Source organism: Lygodium microphyllum, chromosome 7 (genome assembly GCF_053477565.2).
Source record: "Lygodium microphyllum isolate KBCC chromosome 7, Lygodium_microphyllum_v1.1.10, whole genome shotgun sequence".
Taxonomy (NCBI): Eukaryota; Viridiplantae; Streptophyta; class Polypodiopsida; order Schizaeales; family Lygodiaceae; genus Lygodium; species Lygodium microphyllum.
In genome coordinates, this window is record NC_141141.1 from 57,886,608 (window position 1) to 57,910,509 (window position 23,902).

Consider the following 23,902-nt stretch of genomic DNA (forward strand, 5'->3'; position numbering starts at 1 on the left):
GGTTCACAAAGTTCAACGTCATGTTTTTCTAAGTACTAATGTCATTGAGCAATTAAGCACACATATCCACATGGCCTATGCTACAATCTTCTTAGATCTAGGTAAACCTACAATATACCATGAAAATGGTAACTACCTATATCTTTAATGTCATATACAACTCATCCATAGTCATAGCCATCATATCGAGACCTTTGAAGAATGCGGGCTTTTCTTTGTCAATGAGATGGTCAAATGTGAGTTCCGATAGCTGATATTGAAACAAGACATGTTCCCATTTTGGATATATGTAAAGGATACTAGTATAACCATTTGAAAACTTGCTAGAATAGTGTTTTTTTTAAAACAAAGTCAATCTTTCCTACTATCCTTATGCACTATCTTGCCAGGCTTAGAGTGAGCTTTGATGGTGCTTCACATATGGTGGTTTGCATATTGCTTACACATGACGAGGGGGTGGCAAGTGGTATTATTGCCCATTTTGGACACACACACACACACACACACACACACACACACACACACACACACACACACACACACACACACGGTATTTGAATACTTGCTAAAATAAAGCCCATTTATAGCAAGTCAATGTTTCCAATTATCACTATGCACAACCTTGCATGGTTAGAGGGTAAACACTTGGATGGCTTGTACACCTATGGTGATGGGATGGTGAGTAACATTACTATCCCCTTGCCTTGGACTTTCTAAAGCCCAATGTAGGCTTGTAATTTACCTTCTCATCATCAAATTTTTGGAGAGAATTATTTACCTTTTGATTGTGCTTTACTTCATTAATAAAAGAGGGACCCTAAAAGCTAAAACAAGTGAATCGGTTGCATTTATCTATACTCTTTCTTCAGTGCCTTACGACATCCTACCATACCACACCGATCGACCTAATAACAAACAACTTGTGATATCCTACCATTGGCCCAGCAAAAATGATCTAACAAATCTTCACTCTCCCTCTCCTCCATTAACTTGGTCACTTGGCTACCAAAGAAACCGCGTCCCATACCATGCCACTAAGAAAAAACTTGCAAATTTTCTAGAGACTTGCTTCTTTTTGAGCTAATTCCTAACATATACTTCATATTTCCACATCATCTTGTTGTGGAGGCACTACTAGTCCCTTAGTCTATATAAATTACAATCTTGTGAACATGCCTTTGAGTCATCATTCTTCCTTCTTGTGCCTTGCCATTTTGTTTTCCTACCCTCAACTTAAATCTTGCTTCATTTGCAATAGCTATCCATCTCTCTAATGGACTCAAATTGCATCTGAATTGTCATCCTTCCATCTCTTAAGCTTTAAGCAACTATGGATTCACCATAGCTACTTAAATTTGCATCTAACTCTCTACTTCTTATCCTAATAATTCAGTCTCACCATTATAAGATAGCTAATCACACAAATCTCCTCATGAAATGCCAATTTTGGGCTCCTTTCTATAAAGTTTGAACGTGATTAGATCACCCTTGACATTTAGAGACCAAAGGAAATTGCTATTTTGTGACAAGATCTATGGCTTCTCTATCTTTTAATCATGTACAATTAACATGGTGTGAACGGGATGACAATTGAAGTGGTCCCCTGACACTTATAACCCATCAATACTTTTTGGTTCTTGTGTTTTCAATTGGATTGTAGGTACTAGGATAATCTCTTCACCATGTAATTTGTCCTTTATTTTGAAAATAGTAAAATTATTTCACTACAAAAATCTATTTACAATAATCTTTAACTTGTCACATAATTCCAATGTACTCTCATATCGTTGATGATGGTTCATGACTACCTATTTATATTTGATATTAAACTACTCTCTTCGAACTATTGTCAATTTTTTTTTCTTTGAATGATTTCCAACATAGTGCAACCTACATTGTTTATGTGCCAATTTGAAATTAACAGTGATGAGCTTATTGATAACCAACACATGTTGAATTCAAAGAGAGAGCACTCAAAGCCTTACAATATCACATGCAAATCCCCTAAAACCATATCATAAAACATGACTGTCACCAACTGCAAATGAAGAACAACACTTCCATGATAAGGAGGATTAGCAAGAAGAAGTTGAGCAACCTAATAACATAGAAGAACAACTAGCTCAATAACACCCTATAATAACAACAAATAGAAAAAGCATCAAAAGAATACCATACTACAACAACATAGAAACACAACAATACATTACAATGCCCATCTCTTTTCCCATTGGAGGGGAGGTGTCACACTTGCCAAAACACATGGCAGACCACCCAACAACCCCATCAATATGAGAGCCCAATCTCTTGTCACGTGAGTCCAACCTTCAATTTGTTCTTAGCATAGACTAGTTGGCATGAATGAGAAACCCAGAAGTGATATATAGAAGACAAGATATTTTTGGTAAAACCATGAAGAGAAGAAGATAGGATAAGTCAATCTACATGACAACGTCACACGATACCCCTTTGTAACTCATAGTACAATAATAGAAGTTTCATTCATGTGTCCAGCCTATTTCAATCTTGTGTCTCAGTTGTAATTAAGCATCGTGTCATGTGGATCCCATGCCAATGCTACATTACAAAAAGTTAATATATATACTCTCATATGTAGCTATTTATTATTAATATATTGATTTTGGTGTTTATTTTACACACACATATGTATTTATGTAGGTATGCGTGCATGCGTGCGCATGTTGAAAACTATAGCTAATATGAAGTACATTGTTGATATACATGCACTTGTGCCTGTGCGCATGCACATAACACTATTAAAATAGTTTACTTTAAGTGATATAGTTATGACTCATGCTTTGAATCGTTTATCATTGTTTAAGACGTTGCTTCATGTTACTATGTCGAAACGTTCCTTATATTTGTATTGATATTATTGTTGTATCGTGTCGATTTTATTATAAATAATATAGTATTTCCATATGAAGCTTGGCATAGGCCACGAAGCAACTCCATTTTTGGAGCATTATGCTTTGTGTGGCCTAAGTGCGGAGCATCTAATCGATAGTAGATAGAGAATTGGTGAGGACATGGATAGATTTATAATGTCCCTCGGGGGATGCGAGATGGAGGGATCGAACCCAAGCACCCCTAGAACTCAACCCACAGTGTGATCCACTATGCCAGAGGGGATGCGAGATGGAGGGATCGAACCCACGCACCCCTAGAACTCAACCCACACTGTGATCCACTATGCCAGAGGGGATGCGAGATGGAGGGATCGAACCCACGCACCCCTAGAACTCAACCCATAATGTGATCCACTATGCCACAAACCCATTAGCTACATAGAAAATTTGTAGCGAAAATCGCCCGATCTCAAATTTGTAATACGAGTTATTATTTCTTAGTACATTATCTTTTCGCGTCTACAAGCAAAGCAAACAATATGTGTGGTGACAGAACTTCATTAGGTAGTGATCGTTTGTAGGATAGTGGTTGATAAATCGAGCAAGCATGGTGGGCATGTCGATGCTCACTTGCAGCAGGCTCTCCATTCCGGTCACAGAACCTGCTCCAGCCTCTCCTTTCCCACCATCGACAGGGAAAAGACTCCCTCTCGCCTGCTTGTGTCTCTCTTCCTCTGGCTCTGCGTCACGTTCCTCGCCTGCTGACCAGGAGGCTGCAGAGCCCAAATCCTCCACAGGATGCCAGGCTTGCGGCAGCGACATCCTTGAGAAGGGTTGCAACGGCGAAGGGCGTATACAGGGAGGAATTGGGGTTGTTCCTGGCTTTGAATGGTGGCCCATCAAGGCCTACAGGCCTTGCCCTGCATTCGTCAAGGCCGGTGGTCGTTACCGGAGATCAGGGCAGAGCTTGGATGAGATCGCATTTGGTCGCAAAGGTGCCAAGGATGATTTCGATGTTGCAGAGAGGCTGGAGCAGTAGCAGATTGCGCCAGGTTTCTATCCAACACCTCTGTTACTTTCATGAAGCATCAGGTTTCTTCTGGTGCCTTGCTCGATAATGCTATATACACAGAAATCAGTGAGCTTTCTTCATGCTCAGCCTGTGTTGAAACAAGTTTAATAGCTCCCTGATGTGGATATCAGTGTGCTGTTTACATGCTTGGCCTGTTGGCATGACATTAATGGGCTGTACTGCACTGTATATTGCATTTCCATAATCATGTACGGACTTTCTGCATCACAGTGTTTGAGGCAAATCAGCTCATGTTCCTTTATATGAATACATTTCTCTATTGGTTGCTGCCTGGTTGAAAATATACTGCACTGAGCCGTTTATGTGGTCAGACATATTGACATGAGATTGCCCGGAGCAGCACATTAAATGGTATTCTGCAATGTACCATGGCATTTCCATAATCATGTACGGACTTTCTGTCATCACATTGTTTGACACAAATCAGCTCATGTTCCTTTATATGAATACATATCTCCATTGGTTGGTGCCTTGGTTGAAAATATATTGCACTGAGCTGTTTATGTGGTCAGACATATTGACATGAGTTTGCCCGGAGCAGCACATTAAATGGTATTCTGCAATGTACTATGGCATTTCCATAATCATGTACGGACTTTCTGTCATCACATTGTTTGACACAAATCAGCTCATGTTCCTTTATATGAATACATTTCTCCATTGGTTGGTGCCTTGGTTGAAAATATACTTCACTGAGCTGTTTATGTGGTCAGACATATTGACATGAGATTGCCCGGAGCAGCACATTAAATGGTATTCTGCAATGTACTATGGCATTTCCATAATCATGTACGGGCTTTCTTTCATCACATTGTTTGACACAAATCAGCTCATGTTCCTTTATATGAATACATTTCTCCATTGGTTGGTGCCTTGGTTGAAAATATACTTCACTGAGCTGTTTGTGTGGTCAGACATGTTGACATGAGATTGCCTGGAGCAGCACATTAAATGGTATTCTCCAATGTGCTTTTTATTGGACCTGACTTAAAGCTTGTGCTCTTTCAACTATTGTGGGACCTCTTCTAAACCAAGCTCAGACTTATGGATCCAACCGATGTCAGCAATCTGTGTCTGGTACTATGAAATCTTTGTGGTATATTGTTGTAACATCACATTTTTGGTGTTTTGAATAGTATTATCAGTAGACTTTTGTTAGTATTACCTGCTGCAAGCTCATCTTGGCAAGGATCTCGTCATGGTTTGAAGGCCTCAAGTTCAGATGATAACTCAGGTCTTCCACTCCTTTGTTAGGCATCTCAACCTTGGTTCATTTGCCATGGAGCAGGGATTGAGACCAGGCTACTGCCGTTTCAGCAGCAGCTTTCTTCAAGTGCTGTTAGATGCAAAAGTCAGGTTGGAGTGCATTCCCTCACTAGTCAGTAACCTCCTTCTATCACCCTTCACTGGGCAGAAGTGGTTTTAGAGAGCAAGGGTGGTTGTCTAGAGTCTTCTTCTTCATCTTCAGGAAGGACGTTAAATTGTCCCTCTTGGCAGCTGTCCATGGGATCTTTAGTACCAAGAGGATGCTGCCTAGCCATTTGGCAAGGTTTTTTTTTTTGCTCTTCTCTAAAGGTGAAGATTAGCGAAAGCTTATTACAACAAGTATAAAATTCTCATAAATTGAAATGCAAATGTTACCAAACAGTCTTGGATTTTGGACATTAGATTGGCCCTAAAACTAGTGCCTCTTGCAATGTTTCTTTAACTTGTATTGCTAAAGGTTGAAGTACACTAAGATCTAGCTTGATCTCCTTCAATCTTTAATACCTATTGTTGTTCATAGTAACCAACAAAGCCTTCAAACCAACTTCCCCTTTGGTTTGCTTGGGGGTTGGCCCTTAATTATCTTTTGAATGTTCAAATCTAGCCCCCAAATTCAATTTGGATGGCTTCTTGAAATTTTTGTAATATCTTAAACTCCAAGTGTTGATTCCAAGTACCAAGCCTCTAATTCCTTGGGACAACTATTATTATATGTTTCATGTAATGTGATAGGTAATTAGATAACTAATAACTTCCATAGAGGGAAGCGGGTGGATGGATTGGATTTCGGACGAATCCAATCCTATGGAAGGATCATCTTGGTTAGCCAAGAGGTTTTTCCAAAAAGCAAACGCTAGAAAGAAACTCTAAGAAGGGCGATTTGCTGACTTACCTATGGTTTGGTCTCAGAACTTGAACTGTAAATTATCTTTGGGGGGGAAGGTATGACGGCTATGCTAGAGTAATGGCCAATGCAAAAACGTCGAGGTTAAAGCAAAAATATGGGTCAAGTCCATGGAAGATTATTTCATTGTTGTTGGAATTACCTCAACTAATCAAGCAATGATCGACAAGTTGAAGCTAATAAGAGAAGCCCGAATTTGGTGGAAAAAATTGTATAAAGACCAAGGAATCTCTGAAGCATTTGTTAGTTGGGACATATTAAAGGATGCAGTGCGAGGTTGGTATCTCTTGCGAGCATACCGCATGCAAAAGATGAATGATTTCTTTAGTCTAAAGCAACTTGGAATGACATTGAAAGCCTATCACTCGAAGTTTGTAACACTTCTCAAGTATGCATTGTTTATGGATATTGCGTAGCAAGTATCCAAGTTTTGCCATAGATTGGATGATCCCATGAACAAACGGCTTGAAGCAATGCATTTATCCGACCTCTAAGATGCATTGATAAGAGCAAGACCGATTGTATAGGAACTCCAGTCCAAACCAAGAAACAATAAGCCTTGGAATAATAAGTTTCAAAAAAGAAATATAACTAGGGGTTATGCAAAAAGAGCCCAAGGTCAAGAGTTGTTGGCATAACCCTCAAGGAAGTAGAAGATGATGAAGGTTTCACCTTGGAAACCGACATGGAGAGAGCGAGAATTCACGCCTCTCTCAACAAGAAGGGACCAAATCGACAGATCTCAGTGATTCAAACTCCATTAACTTATAACAGTAAACCCATTAAAATTTTGATTGATTGTGGAAGCACATATTCATTCATATCACCAAGGTGTGCTAGAAAACTAAGCATAGATATAATGCATGCACCTGGGGGCTGATAGTTGAGTTAGCTGATGGAAAAGAAGTTTCCTCAACACAACAAAGTAAGGTGGAGTTTAATCTAGGTGGCAATCAGACCAACATGCATTTCAGAGTGATGAACTTGGGAAACTATGAGTGCCTGTTAGGAATGGATTGGTTAATTCTCAATGATGGTCATATTCATTGTGAAAAGGACCAAGTCACATTCTTGAATCTTGTAGGACAACAAGTGACCACACAAGGAGAAGTAGGGAAACCAAAGATTCAATTAGCGAAAACCTCTCGAATCACTAAAGGTTTAAGAAAAGACTTACCTGTATACTTAATCAAATTAAATAATACTGAACTGGATAAAGAAGCCGAAGATGAACCATTGTGGCTTAGGGAATATGCTGACGTATTTCCTGAAGAATTAACTAAACTTCCACCACAGAGAGAAGTCGGCCACGAAATCGAGCTAGTACCAAGAGTTGCACCAATTGCAAAGCGACCATATCAAATGTCCATTCCGAAAGCCATAAAACTAAAGGAACAACTCAAACAACTCTTAGATCAATGATACATTAGACCTAGTAACTCACCTTAGGGAGATTCGGTGTTATTTTAGAAAAAGAAGGATGGGACTCTCCATCTCTGCATTGATTATCAAGGGAACTGCGAAAGCTCTTGAGACAATGCAGACTCACATGCTATATGCTAAGAAGAAGAAATGTGCATTCTTTAAGAAGCAAATCGAGTATTTAGGGTTTATAGTTTCAGTAGAGGGAATTTTAGTAGATTTAGCCAAGGTCAAGGATGTACAAAATTGGCCGCCTCCAACCACGGTAAGCAAAGTTTGTAGCTTTTTGGGTTTAACAAGATGGTATCGAGTCTTTATCAAGAATTATGCCTTGATTGCTGCACCCTTAACGACCTACTTGAAAGGAAAGTAGAACCTAGGAGGAAAAAGCTTGGCGGTGAGAGCTATGGTGAATAGAGAGCAAGAGCCAAGAGAGAGAGAGAGACTCAAAAGTGGGAACTCCAACAACCACAATGTGTGGCCGGGCCTTCCTTTATTCAAAGTGTTACTAAAAGAATAAAGAATAAGTGATTGTAACGGGCGCCCGCCACTTGCAGTGTGCAGTGGCGGGTACTGTCAGTGTAGTAATACATGGGTAGTTAGGCGAATGCGCCTTTATCCCTAACAACCTCCCACTTAAAGGCGAAGCTGTCCCAGTGAGAGAGAAAAAGGAAAATACAGTACAACATATACACATGTACAACAAGATAAGGAAAAAGACGTCATCTCATCCAATGCCCATTAATCTCCTGAGGAAGGCAAAGCGCTCGGTAGTGAGGCTTTTCTGAGCAAGTCTACAGGATTCTGCTCAGTCGGAATCTTGACAAGGTCAACAGACCTGTCCTCAACGACCTCGCAAATGAAGTGATATCTCACCTCAATATGTTTTGTCTTCGCATGGAAGACCGGATTCTTGGCCAACTGAATGACACTCATAGAATCTGAATGCAGTGTAGGCATAACATCTGTCATACCAAGGTCTGCAATCAAACGAACTAACCATATAGTCTCCTTGCAAGCCTCTATGGTTGCAATATAATCGACCTCTGTAGTAGAAAGAGCCGTACACTTCTGCGCCTTGGACATCCAAGAGATAGCCCCTTGAGCATAAGTGAACACATACCCAGAAGTGGACTTCCTACTATCTACATGTCCTGCATAATCAGAGTCAGTGTACCCTATGACTCATATATCCTGGATGCCATAACAAAGACACAAATCTGCTGTGCTCTTCAAGTACCTCATGATACCCTTCACGGCATCCCAATGTTTCTTGCAAGGCGTAGCCATATAACGTGCCACAATTCCAACTACAAAAGCAATATCTGGACGAGTGGCTATCATGGCATACATAAGACTGCCCACGGCTGATGCATAGGGAAACTTGGCCATTTCGGCCCTCTGCTCATCTATCTGGGACAATCGACCTATGAAACCTTCACATGAGAAGGTAATGGACATCCAATAGACTTAACGTCCTGCTTGAGAACTGCTCAAGGACTTTATGAATGTACTCCCTTTGTGACAGATAGAGTAGTCCCTGAGATCTATCGCACGTAATGTGCATACCAAGTATATGATAGGCATGTCCCAGATCTTGCATCTCAAAGCTCTTCTTGAGCTGAGCCTTAAGAGCATCTAGCTCCTCATGAGCTGTCGCGGCTAGAAGCATGCCATCCACATAGAGTACCAAAATCAATAAAGAACTATCACGGGCTTTCTTCGTGTACAAGCACGGATCCATAGCACTGCGGCTGTAGCCCTGTGACTGCATGAATGCATTAAACTTATGGTACCATTCCCTAGGTGCCTACTTCAAGCCATATAGACTCTTCTTTAGTTTGCACACTAGGTGTTCCCTGCCAGGGTCTGCAAAGCCCTTAGGCTGCTCCATGTAAATCTCATCATGCAAGTCCCCATGTAAAAAAGCCGTCTTGACATCCATCTGGTACAAGTCCAGGTCAAGCTGTGCAACCAAGGCCAAGACTAAACGTAGGGTAGCTATCTTGACCATAGGAGAAAAGACTTCATCAAAGTCAACACCGTGCTCCTACTTAAAACCCTTAGTAACCAATCAAGCCTTGTATGCCAGCTTGGGGTGTCCAGGGGTACTTTTCAGCTTGTATACCCACTTGCATGGCAAAGCCTTTTTACCTTGAGGCAAGGAAACCAAATCCCAAGTGTGATTCTTATGTAATGAGTCAAGCTCAGACTGCATAGCCCTCTCCTAAGAGTGACACTCACCCCTGCGCATAGCCTCATCATAAGTGAGAGGCTCTCCTGTATCTGTAACTAGGACATAATCCATAGAGGGCACAAAACGGTCAGGAGGTCACCTATCTTTAGTAGAATGCCTCAATCCAGCTCTGCTACCTAACCAACATCTTGTCTAACATCAGTATGTCTAACATCTGGGCCATGAGCATTAGGTGATGCTGTGCGGTGTCTAGCTGGCCGTGGAGCGAGCTGAACGGGAGAAGGTGGCTCCTCTTGAAAGATAATTGTGTGTACCTCAATCCCTTTCTCAGGCTGCATATGCATTTTGTCCTCATGAAAGATGACATCATGGCTGCGGATTACTTTCCACGCTTGCGGATTCCATAGACGGTAACCCATCTCTCCTGCATCTCCATAGCCAATGAAAATGCATTTGACACTTTTAGGATCCATCTTATTGTGTTTGTCCTTGAGCACATGGCAGAATGCCTCACATCCAAAGACACGCAAATGATCATAAGAGGGGGGCTTGCCTGCTCATACCTCCCCTGCAACCTGAAAGTCAATGCCACTGCTAGGCGACCGGTTAATGAGATGCATTGCAGTAGTAACTGCCTCAGTCCAAAAGTGCTGCGGTAAGCCAACCTGGCTAAGCATGCTACAGACCCTTTCCTAAATGGTCATGTTCATGCGCTTGGCCATACCATTCTGGGGTGGAGTGTAAGGGGTGGTCAACTGACGCTTAATACCCCGCTCATCACAAAACTGCTCAAAAGCACGTGATATATACTCACCCCCATTATCTAACCTTAGGCATCTAAGCCTTTTTCCAGACTGGTTCTCTGCCAATGCAAGCCAATGCTGAAATGTGTCTAAGACATCGGATTTTCTCTTTATGGGATAAGCCCAAACCTTACGTGAGTAATCATCTATGTAAGTAACAAAATACTTTGCCCCACCAAGTGATTGGCAGGGCATGGGTCCACATACATCTGAGTGCATAAGAGCCAAGGGCTCACCCATGCGTTTCTTACCAGAATTTTTATGCGTATTTCTAGTCTGCTTGCCATACAAACAATGATCACAAGAATCAAAATGCGAAGAGTCAAAAGGCGAAAGATACTGCAAAGCACTAAGCATTTTCATTCCTTTAAGAGACATATACCCCAAACGAGCATGCCAAAGGGATACATGGAGAATAGAACCCACAGAAAAAACATAATCCAATGTAGCTCCAGATACAAGTAAGGGATAGAGGCTGCCAGACTTGCATCTCTTGCAAGTACAAGCCTGCCACGAGTAATCTTCCATGCAGAGTCTCCAAAAGACACAAAATACCCTGCATCATCAAACTGTCCAGCTAACATAAGGCTGCGAGTCAATGCAGGTACATGGCGTACATCATGCAAAAAAAAAGAGCTGCCAGAAGGAAACTGTAGCCTAACATCTCCAATGCCTACAATGTCAAGAGACTTGTCATGACCAAGGCGCACAGAACTAGACATAGTATGATAGGTATGAAACCAATCTCTACAGGGTGTCACATGAAATGACGCACCTAAGTCCAAGAGCCAGCACTGCGCATACATAGAGTGTATCTCAGAAATCTGTAAGGCATTGCATGAAGAAGCTGCAAGCATGTAATTGTCATCTACATCAGTGGCTTGTGTGACATTAACCTCTTCTATCTTCACACTAGACTTTGTGGGTACTATGCTGTGCTCAGAAGACTTTTCCTACACTTTATCTTTTCCTTTTTCCTTGCGCTTATCATCGCGCATTTTATGGCACTATGGCCTAATATGTCTTGCTTTCCCACAATAATGACATGTAAGACCAGACTTCCATCCATGGGACTTACTGTGACTACGTGACTTCGACCTGGACTTCTAAGAGTCCCTGCCTTTATGATCATTATCATGCGTGCCATTTCTGCCAAGAGTAGGAAGCATCATTGTTTCTCATGTTGATTTCCTCAGTCAATAAAGCACTCTCAACATCTTTGATTTTCAGCCCATCAAGCTTGTTCGTGCATATGGCAGTACGGAATATATCCCATGGTTCAGAAAGGGTGCCAAGCAGAAATAACGGGTGCAAGTTATCGTTGAACTCAATATCCTATGACAACAGATTCTTCATGATAGCATGAAACTGATTGAAATGAGATGATAGGGATGACCCCTCCTTCATGCGAAGGTCCATTAACTACTTTAGCCCATCAAGCTTGTTCGTGCATATGGCAGTACGGAATATATCCCATGATTCAGAAAGGGTGCCAAGCAGAAATAACGGGTGCAAGTTATCGTTGAACTTAATACCCTGTGACAAGAGATTCTTCATGATAGCATGAAACTGACTGAAATGAGATGATAGGGATGACCCCTCCTTCATGCGAAGGTCCATTAACTGCTTTAGCCAATACATCTGTGACACAGGACTATGCTGCGCATAAAGCTCCTGATATTTCTCCCATAAGTCCCATGCACTCTGACTCTCATCTTCAACAACATTATGATGGACCTCTTCTAAGAGCGACAAAATAATGGTAGACTTGCATAGCTCATCAACTTCCATCCAAACATCATCATCCATATCCTCAGGTTTAACACCCTTGAAATGCAAGGGTTTAATCTGTAATTTCTGTACCAAAACCTGCCATATTTGGGACTTCCAATACCCATAGTTGGTACCATCCAACTTGGCAATGTTAAAGAGAGTCTTATCTTTCAAATGACCAGCCATACTGTCTCAAATAAATGCAAAACAGTAAAATTGCAGGTTGCTGTAATTAGCAAAAAATGCACTAAAACCACTGCTAAAATTGGTTGAAAGAGTAGATTTCACCAAGAGAAGCACCTGTCCACCAAATATGACCAAGGTAACATCAAATAGAAAGCATTACTCTCATAGAAGTACTCAAAATCTGCAAATTTCAGCTTGTTGTAATAAATGACAGCAATATGTAAAATTGTCCCAAAATGAAGCAATCACTGATACATATGTCACTGCAACTGCCAGGTAACAAGATACATCCAACAGTGAGTTTCCAGGGGCAAGAGGGTACGAAGAACTGCCAAACCAATAACCTGTTAGGCAAGAGACATCTCATAGGTCCAGAAGTTATGCATGTAATGGGTCTCGAGGTAAGAGAAGAGACTGAGCACAAGCACAACTGATAGAGCAAGAAGCTCAATACATAACCATCCAAGATGCATACAAAACTGACAAACGTATGATAGAGATAGGTGTCTGTCCCAATAGTCGTATCAAATCAGCCCACCACAGACAGATTGTAGACATAAAGCTCTCAAGAGAGCAAATGCATGTAACTATCCCACAAGCTCAAGCTCATCTGTAAATAAGACTATGTGTACATCTGAATATACCAAGAGGCTCCCATAGAAGTGCAGTCAGATGCAAAGAGAGCAAGAAACACTGTAATACATCAAATACATAGCATCAGACATGCCAAATCCCAGTAGGGTACATCCGGAGCATAAATCCCAAGCTATCTCAGACCTGTAAAGCATAAGTCGGAAAGTATCCAAAGAGCATGTAACTAACAACCAAATGTAATGCCCAACGGATCTAAAATTTTCAAATACATTGGAAGATGAAGCTTTAAGTAATTGTCAAGCATGGGCAAACCAAGTGGCATCCATATCTGACCAAAGCGTAAATGCAGGAAGCCTAAATGTCAAGCAGTGACAATAGGCATAGACCGGTCCAAAGCATGCCAACTGAAGCTAAATGCCAGTGAATAACAACCAAGTCAGAGCTTAATACAATCTCAAAAGCATTCCAGAACCAAGAAGAAGCATTTGACAATCTCCAAATACATCGATATGATCATTCAAACCTTCAGTGAGCACCCTCTATCCATGAACCAATGCATACACCAAGTAAATGAGCTTCAGTCCACTATATTACAAGCAACAATTTACTGTTATATGAAGCTCAAACAGTGCTCAAATCTGCTCCAAATCAGTCCCAAAGCATAGAGATAGCATCCCATAACATCCGGGCATCACCGGGCATCAATAGGCATCAAACGGGCAATGCCAAGAACCATTAAACAGTAAATATCAAGTGATGCCCTGTTTTGACAGTCTTGGGATTGTGTATACAGCAAAGGGCTGAAGGGGGAAGCACTCGAATTGATCACTGGGAGCCAAGATCCAATGCCGGGGAGTTTGAAGAATGTCGGGAAGGTTGCAAACAATGCCGGGAAGCCGGGGGAGGAGCTGGAAATGCCAGGAGGGGATCAGCCCAGCCCCCTAAAAATGCGTCGCCTTTTGTGCTGGCTACTCTTGGGGGCTGGGGGATCTCCTACAACCCTCGGGAGCACTTGGCAATGACAAGGGGGCTCTGAGGTAGCTTGGGAAGAAGCCGTTGAAGGTTCGGAAGCTCGAGGAGGAGGCGGGAGATCAAAACATACCTGCAAATGAAGGTGCCATGGATGCCATTGAAGCTCTTCAAATCCGGGCTAAAGAGAATGCCGGGCAAGCTCCAATGCCTTCGCTCTAATACCAGTTGAAAGGGAAGTAGAACTAGGAGGAAAAAGCTTGGCAGTGAGAGCTATGGTGGATGGAGAGTAAGAGCCGAGAGAGAGAGAGAGACTCAAAAGTGGGAACTCCAACAACCGCTACTCGATCTTAGCAAAGAATTAGAAATGGTGACTGATGCGAGTTTTCTTGCCTTGGGATGCGTACTCATGTAGGAAGGACATCCAGTAGCATATTCCTCCAAAAAATTGAAGACTCATGAGAGAAATTATGCTACTCATGATTTGGAATTAGTTGCAATTATCCATGCTCTTAAGTTATGGAGATACTATCTACTTGGGAAGAAATTCTCACTAGTAATTGACCATAAAAGTCTTAAATGGATATTCACTCAACCAGATCTAAATATGAGGCAACATCGGTGGATCAAAGTCTTGCAAGAATATGATTTTGAGATCAAATATAGACTAGACAAAGAGAATGTAGTTGTAGATGCTTTAAGCTGCAAATCATTTCTCAATACACTTATCTCAAAATAACCTCCTAGAGCTCAAACACTAACTACAATGATATCAATGCCTAACAATCCCATCATCGGGCTAGCCAAGGAGAATGCAAATAATGATCCCAAATATCAATTAATGTTGAAGGAAATTCAGAATAAAGAACAAAATTCTAAGCTTAAGACAAAGTATCTTAATTTCTCTGTTGACGAAGGACTTGTCTACTTCAAGACAAGATTATGTATTCCTTCAAGTCAAGAACTTAAGAAGAAGATACTATGGGAAGCTCATGATTTTCCATTTTTAAGACATCTTGGCTATGCCAAATGCCACTAAATTGATTGCTTATTACTCATTCTCTATTTAGTAAATTTATATCAATAAACTAATGACTCACTTTTCTTTAAGTGTTGATGATGATCTCGCATGACCATGAGACCATTTAGAGACCAGTATTCCTAGTGCATCACTTGATGATGTGATCAAAGTACTGTGACGGGGATATTTGGTACAGGTAGTACAAGTTATGAAGGGGGAGGGAAGTGTCTGCCAAGTGTAAGAGTGTACACAAGAACCAAGGACTTACACACAAATGAAGATGGATTGAGTTCTAAGAAGAGGAAGTGCATTAGCATTGTGTATATGTATTTATGTGTGCATCGGGGGATGCTTGGAAACTTTTATTTATGTGTAATGAGCATTGCATTCATTTGGGGTTATCCTCTCCCTTACAAGTCAAGGTTTAAGGTATTTTCTCTCTTAATGAATTAAGAAGAGAAGTAATTCTTTCACTAAGAAAAATGAGAGAGATTCTCTCACCAAGAAAGACGAGAGACGTGATCCTCTAGAAGTGAGGAGAGAAGTATATTCTCTTTCTAAGGTCTAAGATGAGACAAGCTTTTGTGGGAAGTCAATCTTAAGGTTGAGACCTAAGGCAACCTAATGAACTCTCCTTATCTATGGCTCAAGGTGGTTGCATGGACCATAAGTTAATAGTAGAGTTTAAAAATCTGCTTTTCTTAAAATAGACATGGTGAATCCATTTTTAAAATATCTCACGATAGAAATCCGATCTCTAAAAACGGTTTGGGGGGATTATAAAAAACAACGAGATCTACAACTTTTGTGTTGGACATTTTTCCAAAAATCCGAGCAACGCATAGAGAGATATTTCGAAATTGGTGCTACAGAGTAGGTCCTGGAACAACCACATCTTGCATGAATATCAACCTTTCCAATCTTGGCACTCAAGGCTCTCTCCAAGAAGCGAAGCTTTTGAAGCCTATAAAAGAGGAGGCTCTCCTTGGGTGTGGGGGAGGTGAAGGAAGCATCACTTTGCATGCATCCAAGAGAAGAAGAGAAGGAGCAAGTGTTGCAGAAGCTCTACTGAAATCAAGTTTCAAGATGAGAAAAGAAGGTGTAAGTGTTGCGGAAGCTCTACTGAAATCAAGCTCCAAGAGGAGATCCCTACATATATTGTGTAGGAGAGAAGGTGCAAGTGTTGCGGAAGCTCTGCTGAAATCAAGCTCCAAGAGGAAAGCCCTATACATATTGTGTAGGAGAGAAGGAGAGACTCAAGAAGGATCAAAAGGTGCCAACTTTCAAGTTGTGCAATTGTTTGCCAGTTGTATACTGTGCAAGGAACCATGATCTTGTTCCCAAGATTTACAAGTTAAGAACTGGTTTATGTGTAATAGAGAAGCTTGCTCCTTGTCAATAATGTAACTCCACAAGGGTGGGGGATTGGCCCATCTTCCAGTCCCTAGTGTGTTGTCAATCTCTCTCTCTCTCTCTCTCTCTCTACATCTTTTTTTTCTCTCATCTGTTCTCTCTCTGTGCTAGCATAATATTCACCATATATCTTTTAAGTATATAAGAAAGTCGAGCGTGTATCTCGGATCTTAAAACAGTGGTATCGGATTAGGTCTCTTTACTTTTCTCAAAGTAAAGGCGATCCTTGCAAGAAGAAGGTAAAGATGGCAATTGATGAAGTGCCTACAAGTGAGCAATTACAGGCTCAATTGACAGAGTATCGTATCTTGTTGGAGATTCCCAAAGTATGTCAATTGATTGATAGCTTAATGGCAAGGGAAGAAGCTAGTTATGAAGGATCGAATTCTCCAAAAGATGGTGATATTGGAGGAAACACCATTGCACCGATTGATGGTGAAGGTGCAAAGCATCCAATTGCTGAGAAGCTTCCTAGAAGGAAGGACTTTTGAGTTAAGAAGAGTAAAAAAACCTCACCTCGAGTGAGGCGAATGAAGAGGGATTCATCTCCCTCAACAACCAGCCAATCCCCTAATTACTAAAGTTCCTCCTCCTCCTCCTCCTCATCTTCTAGTTCTTACTCTCTTGGTTTTAAGTCTCATGCAATCTGCAAACGGACAAAGAGGGACCATTAGAGGAGCAAGCTTAAGAAGACTAAGACTTTTAAGTCTGGGGATAAGGACATAAATTTTGTGTCTTACTATGGTAAGAGAGATCTTGCTAAGGCGTTAGCCTTTGTTAGGCAATTTGAAGTTGCTTTTTCTGATGGTAATTTCTCAGAAAAGTTCAAGCTCAAGCATGTAGGCATGCACTTGAAAGACACCGGTAGCAATTGGTGGTTGACTCTCATGTTTAAGGGAAGGAAACCTAAGACTTGGAAAAAGTTCAAGCAGAGGTTTTATGCTCAGTTCTTGCCTCCTGATTTTGAGAATGATGTCAAGAAGGAGTGGGATTGGCTAGGCCAAAAAGAGCATGAGAAGATCACTAGTTATGTGAACAAGTTTTGGTCTACTCTTCTCAAGGTTACTCCTTTCATGGAGATCAGCGATGAAGAGAAGAAAAGGAAGTTTGGAGCTGGCCTACTTCCTCATTTACACAGAACCATGAAGGTGTATCCACATGAAACCTTATCTCACATGATGGAGTCTGCCATCATAGCTGAAAGTTTGCATACACCTATTATATCTCGAAAGTTGGAGATGAGTTCTTATAAAGCTAGAGCAGCTCTATGATCAACCAAGAGACAGGACCAATCGAAGAAGATCTACCTCTACCCATGACCAATATTCAAAGCTTGAGGGTAACAAGAAGAAGCGCAAGTATCTCTCACCCTCTGAGATACAGAAGTACAAAGAGGAGGGAAGGTGCTTTCTTTGTGGTGAGTTAGGGCATATGAAGCCTGATTGTCCTCACAAAAGGAAGGAAGAAAATGTGGTTAAAGATCCTCCTCTGCCATCCTCAAATTCTATTCCGGATGTGTAAGCTAATACTCAGTCAATGAGAAGAAGAGACAACTCTTAAAGGATTGGGGAATACTCAACAATCAACGAGTTTTGATACTCTTTGATTCAGGATCCACAGATAATTTTGTGTCAACAGATACTGTTGAAAGACTATAAATTCCACCGGATCAATTGGGAATACCAATTGGATCAGGTTCGGCATTTGAAGGACTTACAACCAATTCTACTCCTAATCCAGGGGAAGTTGAATCTTAGAATTGGGGATTACCGTGGCCAAGAATATCTTCTACTTGCACCCATTGGTAATCATGATGTTATCTTAGGTATGCCTTGGCATTACAAGATTAGATCTCTTCCTGATTTTGTTAAGAAGACCCTTGCATTTCAATTCAAGGGTTGAAACATAGTATGCATTACTAATGCTGGAGATTGGTCTGTGCAAATGGTTAGTCATGTTAGCATTTCTAAAGAAATGAAGAAAGCTATTTTTACGTACACGATTTTTGTGAGAGAGTAAAAAAAAGCTAATGATTCAAGGGCACTTGATGCCTCTAGTGAACACACAATACCAACTAATGCTTCTAAGTCTCAAACTTTAAAAGAACCCCTCTCTTTAATTGATCAAGCCAGACATGATTTTGTTAAACAATATGAAGATTGGTTTGGTGATTCACTCCTAGGAGAGTTACCTCCTAAGCACCCGGAAGATCACACAATTGATCTTCTCCCAGGCAGTTCACCACCTAACCAATCGCCTTACCGAGTAAGTGCAAGTCAGCAAGAGGAGATCCTAAAATAAGTAAACAAACTATTGGAAAAAGGGTTAGTTCAACCTAGCTCTTCTCCATACTTCTCTCCAGTCTTACAGTAGCATTTGAGAGCCCATGCCTCAAGGACCATGAGCTACATGCTCTAGTATATGAGAAAGAGCTTATGGCAGTGGTGCATGCTCTTCAAGTATGGAAATACTATTTACTTGGTGCAGATTTTGTTATTAAAACAAATCACCAAAGTCTAAGATACTTTCTCACTCAGAAGAAGCTCGCAAAGAAATATATGCGTTGGGAAAATTTCTTATCTATGTTTCACTTCCAAATCTTTCACACATCTGAAACTAAGAATGTGGTAGCAGATGCTCTATCACGGCGTCCTCGAGTGAATGCAATCACAACTATTTAGCATAATGAGTTCATGGATTTACTCAAAATGTATGCAACTAATTGCGACTTCTCAACCATATGGGATCATCTTAACTCAGGTTATGTCAATTACACCTTACTCGATTTGAGATGGTTATTTGTATCATCATCAAGCAATTTGTGTAGCATTACCATTGCAATATAAGGGAATGGATGAAACACATGCATCTCCATATGTTGGACATAGGGGTATTCTACCCACTACTCAAGCATTGGAAATATATTTCTTTTGACCCACTCTTAGAGCTGACATTGAAAGACATGTCCACGAGTGTAAGATATGCTGAAAAGTAAAGTATGATAGGCATAAACCCATGGTCTACTAAAGCCATTTCCTATTCCCAATGAGCCTTGGGAAACTATAGCCATGGACTTTATCATGGAGCTTCCTCGCACACAAGCAGGCAACAATGCAATTTGGACTATCATTGATAGATTCAATAAGCAAGCTCACTTTATACCTGTGCGAAAGACAATCAAAGCCAATCATATGGCTAAGCTGTTCATTGCTCATATTTTCAAGCATCATGGCATGCCTAAGTCCATTATAAGTGATCGAGATCCCCACATGACCAGCCTCTTTTGGCAAGCTCTCTTTGAGAACCTCGAGACTCAGTTAAAGTTTTTATCCTCTTATCATCCTCAAATGGATGGGTAGAGTGAAAGTGCTAATTCTACTGTTCTGGACCTTTTGAAATCCTGTGTCTTTGATAATCAAAGAGAATGGGAAAAGTATTTGCCTTTAATAGAGTTCGCATATAATAATAAGATGCATTCTAGTACTGGTAAGGCACCCTTTGAGATCATCTATGGTAAGCCTCATTTACCACCCATTCTTCTTACAAAGGACAAGATCTTTGCAGCAATAGATGAGTTTGTTAGAGACATTGATACAGCTTTCACTCAAGTAAAAGCTGTTATCCAAAGGACACAAGAGAAGCATAAACGTGAAGCTGATACGCATCGTCATAAGTTAGATCTCAAGTTGGGATAATATGTTCTTCTTAAGTTTGAGAAGGCTCACTTGAAGAAGTAGAAAGGTCAAAAGGGTTATAAGTTAGATCTCAAGTTGGGACAATATGTTCTTCTTAAGTTTGAGAAGGCTCACTTGAAGAAGTAGAAAGGTCAAAAGGGTAAAGCGGTTAAGCTTTCTAATCGCTATTATGGCTCTTTCAAGATCACAGATAAGATAAACGATGTGACTTTTTGTTTGGATCTACCAAGTCATTGGAACATTCATAATGCTTTCCATATAAGTTTCCTACGTCCCTATATTGGAGAACCTCCGATGGAACCAATCAAGGAAGATTCACCTGACATAGAAGAAACAGAAGAGTTCCTTGTGCGTGAAAGAATTTTACACTATTAGGACAATATTCTAAGATCAGGTAAGGTATTATGAAAGTATCTGGTTAAGTTTAAGAATTATCCCCCATTGGACACTCAGTTTATGACTGAGAGAGAATTACAAGACTTTCCAGATCTTCTTAAGGACTATCTATCCCCTCTATAGTTGAGGTCAACTGTTTAGAAGCTAGAGGAATGTCACTAAATTGATTGCTTATTACACTTTCTCTATTTAGTAAATTTATATCAATAAACTAATGGCTCACTTTTCTTTAAGTGTTGATGATGATCTAGCATGGCCATGAGACCATTTAGAGACTAGTATTCCTAGTGTATCACTTAATGGGGTGATCAGAGCATTGTGACAGGGATATTTGATACATGCAATGCAAGTTATGAAGGGGGAAGGAAGTATCTGTCAAGTGTAAGAGTGTACACACAAGAAGCAACGACTTACACATAAATGAAGATGGATTGAGTTCTAAGAAGAGGAAGTGCATTAGCATTGTGTATATGTATTTATGTGTGCATCCAGAGACTCCTATGAACGTTTATTTGTGTGTAATGAGCATGGCATTCATTTGGGATGATCCTCTCCCTTACAAGTCAAGGTTTAAGGTCTTTTTTCTCTTAAGAAATTAAGAAGAGAAGTAATTCTTTCACTAAGAAAAATGAGAGAGGTAATTCTCTCACTAAGAAAGACGAGAGATGTGATCCTCTAGAAGTGAGGAGAGAAGTGATATTTACTTTCTAAGGTCTAAGATGAGACAAGATTTTGTGGGAAGTCAATCTTAAGGTTGAGACCCAAGGCAATCTAATGAACTCTCCTTATCTATGGTTCAAGGTGGTTCCATGGACCATAAGTTAAGAGTAGAGTTTAAAAAGCTGCTTTTCTTAAAATAGAAATGGTGAATCCATTTTTAAAATATCTCACGATAGAAAGCCAATCTCTAAAAATGGCCCCATTAAGGTTATCGAAAACAACAAGATCTACAACTTTTGTGTTGGAAGTTTTTCAATAAGAGCAACGCACAGAGAGATATTTCGAAATTGGTAATGCAGACTAGGTCCTGGAACAGCCACATCTTGCATGAAGATCAACCTTTCCAATCTTGGCACTCAAGTCTCTCTCCAAGAAGAGAAGCTCTTGACGCCTATAAAAGAGAAGGCTCTCCTTGGGTGTGGGGGAGGTGAAGGAAGCATCACTTTGCATGCATCCAAGAGGAGAAGAGGAGCAAGTGCTGCGGAAGCTCTGATGAGATCAAGTTCCAAGAGGAGAAAAGAAGGTACAAGTGCTGTGGAAGCTTCGCTGAAATCAAGCTCCAAGAGGAAATCCCTACACATATTGTGTAGGAGAGAAGGTGCAAGTGCTGCGGAAGCTCTATTGAAATCAAGCTCCAAGAGGAGATCCCAACACATATTGTGTAGGAGAGAAGGTGCAAGTGCTGCAAAATTGAAATCAAGCTCCAAGAGAAAAGCCCTACACATATTGTGTAGGAGAGAAGGAGAGACTCAAGAAGGATCAAAAGGTGCCAACTTCCAAGTTGTGCAAGTGTTAGTCGGTTGTATACCGTGCAAGTAACCGTGATTTTGTTCCCAAGATCTACAAGTTAAGAACTAGTTTATGTGTAATAGAGGAGCTTGCTCCTTGTCAATAATATAACTCCACAAGGGGGCAGGGGGAACTGGCCCATCTTTCATTCCCTAGTGTGTTGTCAATCTCTCTATCTATCTATCTATCTCTCTCTCTACATCTTTCTTTTCTCTCATTTGTTCTCTCTCTGCGTCAGCATAATATTCACCATATATCTTTTAAGTATATAAGAAAGTCGAGCGTGTATCTCAGATCTTATTACACCAAAACTCTCAATTCAATTAGGAAAAACTATCATTAGGAGAAGCTCACCAATGATAGCTTAAAAGTGATGTACTTAAATACGTAACCGAATGCTTGAGTTACCAACGAATAAAAACCAAACGAGTTAATCTGCCAAGAAAGCTACAACCACTTGATATTCCTTAGATAAAATGGGAATTCCTTAGTATGGATTTTGTAATTGGATTATCCTCAGTTCAAGGAGGATACAACTCGATCATGGTAATTGTGGACATGTTGACTAAGGTTACCCACCTTATTCTGGTCAAAACAAGCTACAAGGCCTCAAATATTGCTAGGTTATTTGTCAAAGAAATCTTTAGATTTCACGGACTGCCAAAGAGAATTATCGTGATTCTCTATTCACTTTGTATTTTTTGAAGGGATTATTTGAAGCTTTCGGTACACATCTTTGTTTTAGTACAGCTTATCACCCTCAAACTGATGGGCAGAGCGTATAAATTAGGTCATTGAAGACATACTTAGGGCATACTATTGCAAAGAACCCAGACGGTGGATATAGTATCTACCTTTGGTGGAATTTGCTTACAATGCGTCCTATCATCAGACATTCAGATGACCCCATTTCAAGCTCTATATGGGCAAGAATGCCTAACTCCGCTAAACTTCTCCGAATCTACCTTGAAGGTTGATTCAACTTCTAAAAAGATGCTTGAAGAGATGGATGAACAAGTCAAAACCATCAAGCAAGATATACAAGCTGCCAAGGATCGGCAAAAAGCCTATGCTGACCTAGGGAGAAAAGAGCGAATCTTCCAAGAAGAGGACAAGGTTTTTATCCGTGTATGCCCAAAGAGGAGTTCTTTATCCTTGGAAAAATTCGAGAAGCTAAGCCCAAGATACTGTGGACCTTACACACTCATAAATGCTCTTGAACCTAATGCTTATAAGTTGCAACTTCCTTAAACCCTAAAAGTTCATGATGTATTCCATGTTAGTCTCTTGAAGCCCTATGTACCTAATCGTGATCATATTCTTGATGATCAACAAGTTGTAATGCCGAGCTTAGGTTTACTTGAACTTCAACCTGATAGAATCTTGGATGTAAAATAAAGAATCCTTAGGAATAGGACCCTTAGAAAATATCTCATCCAGTGGAAGGATTATCCTAGAGAGGATGCCACTTGGATTGATGAGGTAACCCATATGAAAGAATATCTCCAGTTTCTCTTAAGATGAGGACATCTCGATTTCTCTAAGGAGGGAAGAATGCAATGTCCCCATTACTTAGTTTATTTTAATGTGCATATACATTCCAAAGAAAATTGATTTATGTTGCACATTAAAAAAAGTAGCTCTAATTATGAAATTGACTCTCATTATGAAGATAATAATTATTATTAATGAGGTATTATATACCAATTCATGGAAGAAAGACTTGGGAGACCCTCCCAAGACTAGATTATTAAAACTATATTTATAGTATAGAACAACAAAAAGAACTAG

General features: G+C 40.4%; 1 protein-coding gene across 1 annotated transcript; it reads left to right on the forward strand.

Annotated features, from left to right (window-relative positions):
* Positions 1-3,392: 3,392 nt before the first annotated feature.
* LOC148033484 (uncharacterized) lies at positions 3,393-4,447 on the forward strand. The gene has a single exon (XM_087681419.1). The coding sequence runs from the start codon at positions 3,478-3,480 to the stop codon at positions 3,907-3,909; it is 432 nt and encodes a 143-aa protein (XP_087537545.1). The 5' UTR covers positions 3,393-3,477; the 3' UTR covers positions 3,910-4,447.
* Positions 4,448-23,902: the final 19,455 nt, after the last annotated feature.